At 37.6% G+C, this 13,150-nt stretch overlaps 1 protein-coding gene across 1 annotated transcript in view; it reads right to left on the bottom strand.

The window, feature by feature from the left end:
• The window catches only part of LOC144451560 (adipolin-like), a 31,283-nt gene extending 18,765 nt beyond the window's left edge, over positions 1-12,518 (bottom strand). Inside the window, exon 1 of the mRNA XM_078142438.1 lies at positions 12,319-12,518. Coding sequence (XP_077998564.1) covers positions 12,319-12,492 — 174 coding nt within the window. The 5' untranslated portion in view covers positions 12,493-12,518. The remainder of the gene's footprint in view (positions 1-12,318) is intronic.
• Positions 12,519-13,150: the final 632 nt, after the last annotated feature.

Genomic DNA, 13,150 nt, shown 5'->3' with positions numbered 1-13,150 from the left:
ATTAGTGTTATTTGTATTTATACTTGGCGCCAGAGGACTGTGCGCTATGGGTTCCTCCCGCCTTAATATCCATTAACTTTCAACGACCTTGAATTTTGTACACACATCGATGAGTGGTAAAAATTAGGTCACGTGGTTTAATATAACTAGAGCTTGCGGCGAGAGACAATTTGGGGTAAACTAACAGAATAATTATGAATTTTTTTTAGCCTGGAACAAAAATCAATGGTATGCTAGTATATATATTGTAGGTTAGTGACAGTGTATTTAGCCTTTCCTATGTCATTTACATACCAAACATGGTTTTATGTCCACCTTTTGAAATAATAATTAATCCCATAAATAAGATAACAACTGCGTTGTTGACGACATCCTAGAACAAGTTGGGCGGGACAGTTCAAAATATAACCAAACAACCAACTGAATGAACCAAAGAATGTCCTTATAAAATATAAAATACCCATTCCCATATATGTCTTTCTTTTTTCTATTTTCGGGGCAGGTTAAAATATGGACTCCTTGAAACCTACGGATGAGAAATTGACGTTGAAGATAACAAAACTATGACTTAGTTGGAAACTAATAGAGCACGGAAACATAGTCAATCTTGTTTGCAACGACAATAGCTGTTGGCGTCAAACAGTCGGGAGATAGTTTGCAAATTAAATCGATTTCCCGCCAAAACGACATTAAATTTTGCAAAATATAATCGACCGAATAAAGATTTCACAATCCCATTCTGACGTATGGTCGGTCGTCAGTGGATAAGATTTACATCACATTTGGATTATAGTTGCATACACATTGTCGGCTTCTGGTTGTCATGGGTAAGTTAAAATAGTCTTCAATTCCAATGAGGACACGCGTGGAACGTGCCAGTAACGATGCCAACGTAAGCTACTAGCGAAAATATAATCAAAGGCGACTATTTTGATTACAAACAGACTGTTTTTCTATTTCGTTCACAAATGCAAACGATAACATATGCTGTCCTGACCGGAAGTATCTTTGCAGAACTGTTTCTCGACATGTACATTTCATAGTGCGATATATATTCTCATTTGCCATGAGCTGTAATATACATTCGTACGTTTTGTGTGGTAATGTTGAAATTAATACATATTACGTACGTGGGGGTGGGGAGGGGGGTTGTAAATGATAAGTATAAATGATAACCCAATAATTATTTTTCTCTAGCTTTCGGTAATTTTCTTGCATTTGTAAACTTAAATATATAAACCTTACGATGTGAAATTGAGAGTAAGCCGAAGGTTTCTGTCCGGAAATAAACCTACAACACCCTTGCTTCCTTAGAAATATTACCATAGTAACGTAACCTCATACATAAATATTACCATAGTAACCTCATACAGATATATACATAATTATATATTCAAAGCAATATAAACATTTGAAATGTCTCTTGAGCTCAAAACAAAGCATTCCGGTTGCACAAGTACAATGTTCATATAATCACTGTTTTCATTTTATAGTTGATATGCTGTTCTTTGCCGTCACGTGACTGGGATATGTTTTCATATCTGATCAGTAAAGTGGTACACTGTCACTGTTTGGCAATGGCAAAACAAATACCATTACATGCACACCGTCAAGGCTTGATAAATGCTAGATATTGTAAACTAACGTAGGATGATTTGCGAGATGATTACTGGCGTACGCTCATTTCTGATACCCTGGATCGTTTGACGATAAATGTGACGATGTCCGGAAGGAATGATCGGGAAAGTGATTAACGTGCATCAAGAGCTTTACCAGCTAAGGAGACACAAATGGCAAGCCCATATATTATATTGCCAAGTTCAAGGTTAACCTTTTATATTTTAAAGCGACGTCGTATTTTTCATGTAACTGTGTGTCACGTGATTAGGAATACTGTACTAATAGAATAGAGTACAGGAAGGAAAAAGAACTCTGGAAATTGTTTAATCTCAACCGTTCCAGTGTTTGACAGTGAAATCAATGTAGTCTGGCGCCGATAATCGCCTGCTGCTTATACAACGTTATGTGAATCAAGTTTGTTATTATGATGTATATAAATATGGTTCGTCATTGTGGAATAGTATCTCACCTATATTAAATGTAATTTTCCGTTTGTCACCAGGAGCTGGAGGGGGGGGGGGCATGTGGAGGATGGAGAGAAGAGGAGGAGGAGGAGGGGATGACGATGGTGATGTGATGACAAGGAGGATGACAACATGAGGAGGTGGAAGAGAAAGAGATGGGTTTGGAAGATGTGTGGGTAGATGATGAATCGACGGAGGGGGGATTTTGCAACCCTGGATTTAGTTACAGCCATTGGGCTAAACTAAGGATTATTTGTTTTACCAAATATATACAGGATGTTCATAAAAGTAGGCTTAATTGTTTGAATTACCCTCATATTGACAATATTCATACTAATTAATTGCTATTAGTAGACCAACACTGAGAAAACATCGGAGTTATTACCAACTGAATGTGCTACAATACACACTTCATTTCAGAAACAAGAAAATACGTACCAAATTATATAGACTTAATTTCTGACAGTTCCGTTTGGCGGAAATATGGTTGTATAACGAGATAAACGTCGTTTTGCTCTTGGGGGGTAGTAAACTTCCTTCGTACAACTTGAACGTAATAACCTGGTCAACTAATAGCGGAACCTATCTCTTTGAATGTATCTCTAAAATATTACTAATTGTCGTACGCAATTACTACTCGTTCAATATTAGATCTGTAGAATGAGAGGTTGAATTATAAATCATAGTTGCTTTTATTATTAGACTATATAAGGAGCTGCTATTGGACCATCAATCCCATGAAGAGCAACTCGCTGATTGGTGGGTTGACTTTTCTTTTGACATGCAAATTAATAGTTTACTAATTGCAATTTGGAAAGTATGATTCATTTTTCAGAGAAGTTACCTTTGCGATTCTCTTCGTTGATTTTTATGACTACAAAGTTAGCATCAGAATCGGTATAGATAATAGTAATCTGCTACACGTCAGTCAACTATACGACTCATTTACTTTATTTTATTTACATTTATTTACATTTATTTATTTTATTTTTATATATATTTATTGTCGGCAATGCACCAATAATTTGTTTTTCGTGCAATTGGAATAAAATGCAAATACATTACACATATACGGAACAGATACAACCCTAAATCATTAGATTGATGAACTATTTTCGACGATGGATGCCCAGTATCGGAACGATTTGGAGTGGGCTTTCGCAATGTGGAATTTGGTCCCTGTGTTGTATTGATGAAAACGGTATCTTTAGTTGTTATAAGTTCAGAAAGGTATGATGGTACTTTGTTAGTAACACATTTGTTGACAAGTTTATTAAAATTGTGACCGTGTCGCTCTTGGATGGTTGACCAATCAAGTATGACTGTGGTGACGATGGTCTTAGTGGCGTGACTTTTTTAGCCCACACTAGATGCGGACAGCGATTAATTATACGTTGTAAGCTAGTTTTTAATGTGATATTACAGTTTGAATAAACACGTTCTCCTATATTTTCCTTTATCACCCTAAGCATATACCTTCTAAACAGGAAAATTCTGATATCTAAAATCCGTGGTATATGGACACTAATTCTGGTTAAAAATTATTGAGGAAACCAATATCACGTATTTGTAGCTATACCCATTATCTTGCATGGTAGTCTAAATGCTATCTGTGGCTTCGATTCTCAAAATCTCTCTTCAGCCACAATGAGATTCAAATCCACAAATACCCTCTAGACTACTTAAATGAATGATATCGCCCATCGGTAAAAACTCCACCAAATCTGCATGGAGCCCGAAGTATGTCAGACACCATTACATATGACGGTCTCTGGAGAGCACTCAGACAATATTCCCATCCACTAGTACAAACTAAACGTATTTTAAAGGTGGCACCCTTTCCTCTACCAGATCTAAAGTCACGTGGAGACCACTTAAAGTCCTTGTTCATGTCACATTTACATTTATACAAGTTTCAATTGTTACCTAAATCTGATTTCAGCACGTACATCCCTCATAATGTTTTGGCTTCTAGACCTTAATTGGTTAGGCCAAGACACTTACGACTTACTAAGGGATGTCCGACTCTTTTATATCAGTCACGAACACTTTCTACCAATTATAGAATGCATTGGTTCCCCGATATACAAGCCAATTACTGAGACATGTCTTAACGACATTTGTCAACGACCTCACAATGTATCACATCAAATCATTTATATATTTTCATTTGTTTTCAAAACATTTCTCCTCTTTTTTCTCACAGTAAAAGTCGACCACAAAGATCTCAATAAAACCCGCCGAGTTGGTAATGATGTACACGCAAGGAGAGTATGCCAAGTATTTACATTCTAAATGTTATTTTTCTCCCTTGTCTTTTTCCTTTGTATGAAGGCTGTGTATCTGACCGAACAAATAACTTGTTTGTTAACTAAGTCGTGCGAAAAACTTCCTTGCTGGTAAACTAAGTGGTATTTTACTTGTCTTGTCTTACGATTGGCAAACTCTTAATCTAAACTTCTTCTGATTTACGTAAGATTCTACTTACTGCAACTATCTGAAATTATCAGGAAATGTGTAGTATTGTGTATAGTGATGTAAATTTAGCATTTGAATGACATAATTTCGAGTGCACAAAGAAATTGTCATTGCAATCAGCAGGACCAGGCATCGTACAACAATTGTCCATTCGTAGACCATTGCTAAAGAGTTATTTTGTACTCACATCAAAGTATACATAAATAAGAGTTGAGTTTTGTGTGTAAAGTAATTATTTATATAAAAAACAGAGTTTAAAATTGGACTGTGTCACCTCTTACAATGTATGGAGCAGATCTCGATTCAGGAGTTCCTCGCGGACAAACTTCATTTCTTTCCAAACTATCATTGCAGGCACAAGTAGTTTGGCAAGAACGTGGAAAGGACATTGTCAACTGGATAAGAAATCAGTGGAAGTGACATTGTCTATTGGTTTAGATGGACTTACAGTAAAGTTTCAAATAAATCAAAGTGACTCTCTGTATCATATACGTTTTACACGATTCTGTAGGATACACGTTTTACACTCCATTTCAAGTGTACTCCCATAAAAACTACCTATTTCCTACAAGTATCATGTGTTCATACATTCTATTAACTACAAGTTGTATGTGGGCATGAGTGAATGAATTATCAATATGTATTTGCGTACAGTGTCTTGTTGCGTTGTGTTGCGTTGCGTTGCGTTTCGTTGTGCTGTGTTGGTTGATTGGTTGGTTGGTTAATTGATTGATTGATTGATTGATTGATTGATTGATTGATTGATTGATTGATTGATTGACTGATTGATTGTATTATACAGATACAGACAGATACAGATTGACTGACTGATTTGTTAATTAATTCATTGACTGACTGACTGACTAACTAACTAATTGGTTGATTGATTGATTGATTGATTCACTAATTGACTGACTGACTGACTGACTGACTGATTGATTGATTGATTGATTGATTGATTGATTGATTGACTGATTGGTTCATTATTTATAATAATAATTGACGGACTGACCGACTGATTGATTGAATAATGAATTAAGAAATGTTAATAGTTTGAATAATTAAAAACATTTGGCAAATATTGTTGTATGCAATGCTTTGAATAATCCGCGGTGAATGACAAAAACGTGCGTTGCCGAACAACAATATCGTGCCGAACAAAACATTTGTCACAATGATTAAACATGATATTGATATTTTCATCTGAAAGACAGTCAGGGTGTGGTTGCCCACTTTCGACGTTTTCAGGAAAACTCCAAATACTTGGAGGAGACGCGTGTCGTCGCCTTTCTTTTATCCATTACTCCCCGCTATCTCAAAACACGGCAAACTCGTCACTGGGTGCTTGCTTACTTGCACAGGACATTCTCTGCCACCGCCCTACTTCACCAAAGATGTTGGTCTGAACATTGTAGAAATGATTTGTAATAATAGAAGGGGACGTGTAGATGCAATTTGACGCCACAACAGACTTGACATACTAATCTCAGTGCTGTTAAAAGTTGACACCAATGGTTAACCCCCTACTCGTTAACTGAAACACAAGAAGTCAGCAGTGTGTTTCTAAATGTTTATGTCCCTACGTTTACTTTATACACTTGTCGGATATTGAAATCCGCACAAATTCAATGCTAGGGTTGAAAGATCTAAGTTAGCCTTCAGGCACCTGGAGTAGGTGTTCAAAGTCAAGGGGTCAACGGTGCTGCTTTTTACTACTTCTTATCATTGCTCAAAGTGCAGTGCAAGTTACACCACAGACTAGTAAAGTTCACTGCTCTACAACTGAAATGCCAATATTTTCTTCTTCGGTGTTTGTTTGTTTGTTTGTTTGTTTGTTTGTTTGTTTGTTGTTGCAGGTTAACGTAGTGCAATTCTTGACACCCAGTATGGATATAAAAGTTATGCAACTATTTATATGGAATGTTAGCGTAATATTAATAATTTCGACTTGACACATAATTATGAATAGTCCACCCTCTTCTTTGCCACTTTTCCCTTGTAGCCATGCTGCTATCTCTACCCGCTACCCTGTGACAATTTTCATTTTCACAGAGATTTCAAGAGAATTGCAAGCCGAACGAAGTTCAATCGAGCAGTTTTCGAAGTGCATTTATGATGATGTCACGTGATGTGAGGTCAAACGAGTCGTTTGAATTTTCCATGAAGTCAATGTCCCCTGTATGGCATTCATGACGGGGGGGGGGGGGGTCTTGAAAGGACTGTGCAAAGGAGTGCATTCAACCCGAAATATTTGTGTTAACGTTTCCTTTACTATACACTTTGTTTTCCGAATACGGATTTTGAAACTTCAACTTTAATAGCGCCCCCGTCTCTACTAAGAAAAATATTTACCCTTACAAGTGTGATAATTTATGCTATTCTTAACAAAAAATAGCTTGGTTTTAAGTGAATCGCACTGTCTCGATTCCAAAAACACTTTCAATTGATACTACATCACAACAAAGCGTTTACATTCCACAAGTCGGATACGTCGTCCCATGGCCAGTCAGCAATTGCAAATAAACGCAGTTGGAACGTTCAATAGTGAACAGTATACAATACATCAACAATCAGTACGTTGTTTTAATCCAAGGTATATTTATTTACCACTCTGTAAACGAAACGTCAACTTTTGAAAACAGTAAAGTGCCTTCAGATTGGTGCGCGACTCATGTTGCCGTACAGATTGAATTTTTGTATACATGTGAACATACACTATTTGATAGAAATTATAAAGTGATTTAATGATAAATAGATTATAAAATAGAATGGAATCGAAAGATGGAAAACAGCGTGACTCCAAATACAGTAGTTAGCAATAGTATGGTTTCAATCAAGTCATTGACGGCAAGTAAAAAAAAACACGAAAGTCATTAACCAATCGACAAAGCGGATGAGAAACATGAAAGTTACTAACCAATCGACAAGCCGGATAAAGAAACATGAAAGTTACTAACCAATCGACAAGCCGGATAAAGAAACATGAAAGTAACTAACCAATCGACAAGCCGGATAAAGAAACATGAAAGTTACTAACCAATCGACAAGCCGGATAAAGAAACATGAAAGTTACTAACCAATCGACAAGCCGGATAAAGAAACATGAAAGTTATTAACCAATCGACAAGCCGGATAAAGAAACATGAAAGTTACTAACCAATCGACAAGCCGGATAAAGAAACATGAAAGTTACTAACCAATCGACAAGCCGGATAAAGAAACATGAAAGTTATTAACCAATCGACAAGCCGGATAAAGAAACATGAAAGTTATTAACCAATCGACAAGCCGGATAAAGAAACATGAAAGTTATTAACCAATCGACAAGCCGGATAAAGAAACATGAAAGTTATTAACCAATCGACAAGCCGGATAAAGAAACATGAAAGTTATTAACCAATCGACAAGCCGGATATTAAAAGAAACATGATAGTTGAGTGTGAAAGAAGAAAACTAATTACTAACGTCAACGTATTTTACTCAATACAACAAAGTCTACACGACGAACCGGAAATCAGTGAATGTCGATTAATACTAACTTGTCAACATATGACAAATATTGTGATTTTTGACAAAAAACACTTGTTTCCCATTGGTTAGTTACAGTAGCGGTCAGTGATGACGTAATCAATACATCTACATTGGTGTTGTTCTTGATTCTATCAAGGTCCTATAGTAAAGGTACGTTGATTGATATGACGAACAGTATATATAACTGCAATCAATCAATCAATCAAACAAACATATAGACCACGCCCCCTAATTCGCTACTTTCGCGAACTGACGTGAATTTAATCTTCTGTAAATTTGGTTTGGATACATACATGTTAAATCTCTGATTTCTGCCGACAATTTCAACACAATAATGAACTACTGTTTGGTAGACCGTGTAGACGAAAGTTTTAAGCCCGGGAAAATCACCGAAATAGTAAATTGACATTTTATAACTGATTGGTACAATGTACCAATGACGTCATAGACAGCGATGAACATATATGGTAATGATTTCCTGAAATATACGTATATCGAATTATACATTGTTTATCAATTGCTCTCATTCACTGAGTAACTTGTGTCAAAAAGTTAGATTTTCGATTTCCCTGATGAAGACTAATCCGCTAAACCTATGCAAAGTTCATTGTCAAATTGATAATGACTAGAAACCCGCTCTACTGTTGTTTTGTCTTCAACTTGTATTCAAGATTGGTACGGTATTGAAATTCTCAACACTTTCCCTTTTTCTTCTACCCAGGTTAATTAATTTAGATCCTAGTGGTGGGTATCTTGTCGTTGGGTGTTCTCGTCGCATACCTCTGTCGAGGTCACTATAAAAGTGGGACAGGTTTTTAATTCCTGAAAACCACCTATCTTAATTAACTTCTTGTCCACATTGGTGTCGAGATTATGATATTTCCGCTTGGGATGCCACGTAGACCAGTTTCTGCAAAACTTTGGGGTTATTTTTTCTAATAATTATCTCCAGCATTGGCAGACGGTCGTGCAATGCCAATGCTAATTAGCATGTAGTGTTGTGGGCCTTAATAAGCGCTCCCCGCTATTCAAAGTGTTAATTGATTAATAGAACCGCTGAAAGAGTAGACTCACTCTGTTGTCACGTGTGGCTTACACCGATTCTGCCCTTCATTCAGGGCTAATTTACTGTTTACTACATCCTGTAATCAAGTGCATTTTTTCCTTCGGTATCCATGGTAACACCTTTCACTCGACTTTAATGTGCAATTGCTAATAGGGTGTCCAGGCCTTTCTACTTTGCCGTTCTATACTTTGAGTGCATGCCAACTCACATTGAAATAGACAACGGTGCAACTCTGCAAACATCGTCCGGTATTCGTCAACAAATGATGACGTAACCGCGAAGGACAAAAATCTGTTGTGTATTTTCTACCTTCCTCAGAAGTCTACTAGTTTTTCGTCATACAAACTTTATCTGGCGCCAAGTGGACAGGGGTTTCCATTCAACAAAATTTCTGATTATAGGTTGCTATATTTCTGAATGTTGTTTACATCAAGGAGTTCGCTTCCCCCCGCGCTCACCAAGGCTCTCACGCCTTTGTAGTGCGGTAGGCAACGAGAAAACACTAATTTTGCTGTGGAAATAAAGGAACAATGCAGTAACAGTATGTCAAAGGGACACTGAATCAGGAGAACAAAACTTGAGGAAACTTAATGAGATCGTGGACAACACCAATGTAAAGTTAGCTTTTTGCCCGCAATTGTACTCTGCTGGAGGTTCTTTGCTATATTCGTGTCATGATTGACAAGATACGTGTAGTTGTCGTCTGCCTGTTTAGCGCGCCATTTGTCAGGGGTCAGAAATGTCAAGCCTCTCTCAGTATAAAATCATATTTAGCTATGTAAATTAAACTGTAAAATCATAATTACTCTCGAGATTTGAGTACTTTTCAAGAAAAATTGAATTAATTATGAGAAAATTGAGTACATTTTGGTGCTAACAGTATTATCACGAAGTACCCTTTTACGGAATTCGATGAAGTATCGATAAATCGTCGGGTTAGTGTTTCATAAATTGAAATGAAAATATTTGGCTATTCCTTTTTAAAATGTGAGGCAAAATGGCAATTTCTGCACAAAACATTTCCAAGCCATTTGTGTCGAAGAATGGGAAGAGTTTTCCAGTTCGTTACCCGATTGCCTCAGGGGAGCTACTTGTTAAATATACCTTTCAATGTACACGACTTTCAGAGACCGAGTATTCGAGTTTCAGAGACTTTCAGAGTATTCGAGTTTCAGTATCACGGGGTTACGCTCAGATATGTCTTGTTCGGTGACGATGAAACATGACAAAACAAACGGAAGTATGGAAATACATAATTCGTGCGTAACGTCAGGACAGTGCAATTTTCAAGGCGCCAAATTAATGGTACAGTGAACGATCAATGAAACTAAATCTATAGAATTCATTTTTTTCTATAGGGATGTCGATTAATTCAACAGTAGGTGGCGAGTTGCTAAAAACCAACTTACGACAAATGTCGGCTGAACGTTGAGTGGTGTCGCGACACAGGGAGTGACGCCGCTCGCTCTGCGCATTCGGCACCAGAGAGTCAACGGGCCTACACTTGAGGGAACAGTCGTGTATTTATATTATTTTGCAGAGTACATTAAGCATACTATTAATGCATTACATATATATACAATATCGATTCGTTTTGAAACGTCGATCTCCTATTATATAAATAATTTCATAACAATTCTACATTTTCGCAAATTTCGCGTCATTTTATCAGAATCTTTGAAATATTAAATTTTTACGCGAAAATATTCCGATATTGATATCACGATGAAAAATGGATAAACCGACTGTACGGGTAGAATACATACAGGGTTACTGACACACTACACGCGGAGTACCGCAAACCAAATACGCTCGGTATGTACACACAGTAACATTTGCACAGGGGAAAAAATCCCCTGCAAAATAAATAAAATTTTAAGAAAATAGAAACAACAAAAAGTAGAAGTGAATGTTATTTGAAATACCTATTCAAAGATTTGGAGTAAGAAAATTTCACGGCTTTGTGTAATGTTTGAGGGGGCTTACATAGGTCCATGTCAGAGTTACTGGTCACCAGCGTATGTACAAGTTAGTTTAGGTATCAAGGAATTGCTACTACAGAGTTGATATACAATGATCCAGTTGAGCTGTTCACATTAAACACAATCCTAGATTTAGTTGTCGAAAAATTATACAAAAAAGTTAGAAACTATACTTGAATAGTCTGTCTATACAGTCGTTATACATGGACAGTGTCAATACTTGGAGGAAACTGTCATTTTAGCATGATTTGTATAGGGCTTCCTCAAATCTTTTAACAACTCTAACATGACGTTTACATGTAGGTCCAAAAAAATATAAGTTTACGTTCTCTTTTCAATTTTTGGAACAGTTAAAACGTTCAGTTCACGGAGATCACAGACGTCCAGAAGATAGTCAACTAGAATTTTCCCAATATTCGACATAAGACTACGAAAATGGTTGTTGGTCAGTTCGCAGCTTTGTTTTGACGAGTAACCTAAATGGTAGCAGTGAAAATCATAGAAGGTTTTGCCTGGAGGGCCGGTAACTTCAGCTAAAAGACGACCAACAAATGAGGCTATTTACCGAACGAGTTATCACTCATGTCTCGCTGTTAATACTGTATCTGGTAGCGATCCCTCCCGGTAAGGTATCGGGCCTCCACTGTTGGTGGACGGGGCTTTGAACAACTTGAAGATTGCTGTGTACATCAACACAAAGCATCAGCAATGCTAGTTTGACAGTTGAACTTTGAGCGGTGTTTTAACTGCGAGCTAGATCTCCGACGACGATTTGGTGACACACTTAGGACTAAAAGTCTTGTTAGTTTTAAGTGTGCTCTTTCAAAACTATCGCAACCCTTTCACATTAAAAGTACATTTTCGCCAACAGTATCGGAGACTCGGAGTTTTACAACCAATGTGTCTAGCTGAGTGAAATGAGAACGAAGCCCTGTTCTTACTTGATTACTAGTATGTTGTGTAAATGTAAGGGTTAAGATCAAGTCTACTGTGGCATCCACGCCGCATTGTACATCGTATTTAAGTCAACAAAGCCGTGTACTTGTAGATCGCATGCTTAAATGCACATATAAACGCTTAACACGGTCGACCCATTGCGCGTGTGTGTGGCTTCACAAATACATACAACAGAGGCGGACTCACTAATGTGTATAGGGTCGCTAATAGTCATACTCACCCGCTCGTCGTTCGTCCGTGTAGCTAGTGAGTACGGTAACTCGGCATAATCATTCTCGTCGTCCTCAGGATATCCATTCCGGTCGAGGTAGTCTCGGTCGTAGGAAAGAGCGACGGTGTGGGTGTCGCTAAAGACGACTACCAGTAAAGCTAAAGCCAGAATCAACGACTTCATGCCTCTGTCGGATTCAGCGTATACTACCAAAGAATAATCTCAACTGTGGACGTCACATGCAATCTGGGGGTATTCTCTCTGTCAGTGGACGTTTTCAAATGTATATTACGCCTCGAGCTTGAGTAGAAAATGCAAGCAGGCTGTAGCCAATAAGACGGAAGCTTAAGTAAAACAATAACGCGAAAGAAGAAACGCCCAAATGGACCGTACATAGGAACGCTAAGCAGGCGCTGCACAAAGGGCCGAGTAGACACTTGCTTCCCTGTGAAATGCTTCAATTGGCGTTAAGTGCGCGGGCTTGTATTGCATATATTAAATCGTAACGTCATTAATGTGGGCCCACTATTACAACTCGCATTGCCACCGATTGTGTCCTTAAAATTGCCCACCTTGTCAGTCCCAACTGACTTCCCCCTATCATCAAATACCCTCAACCGTTTTATTGGTCTTTTTCAAAATTTTAATAGGGTCGCTATAGGGACTCATGATCATGTCCGTAAAGTGAACTTTTGAATAAATTTATTGGTAACGAAATTTTGAACATTTTGAACCGCAGCAATCGTGAAGTACAAATATATATTTCGTGTCAGTCTGACGTTGACTGTGGGACAGAACAAGATAAAATCCAAGCTACAGACCTTGGGTCTTTCCTAAAACT

The sequence above is a fragment of the Glandiceps talaboti genome, chromosome 21 (genome assembly GCF_964340395.1).
Source record: "Glandiceps talaboti chromosome 21, keGlaTala1.1, whole genome shotgun sequence".
Lineage (NCBI taxonomy): Eukaryota > Metazoa > Hemichordata > Enteropneusta > Spengelidae > Glandiceps > Glandiceps talaboti.
Note: the sequence above shows the minus strand (reverse complement) of the source record. Positions and strands in the feature narration are given on the sequence as shown.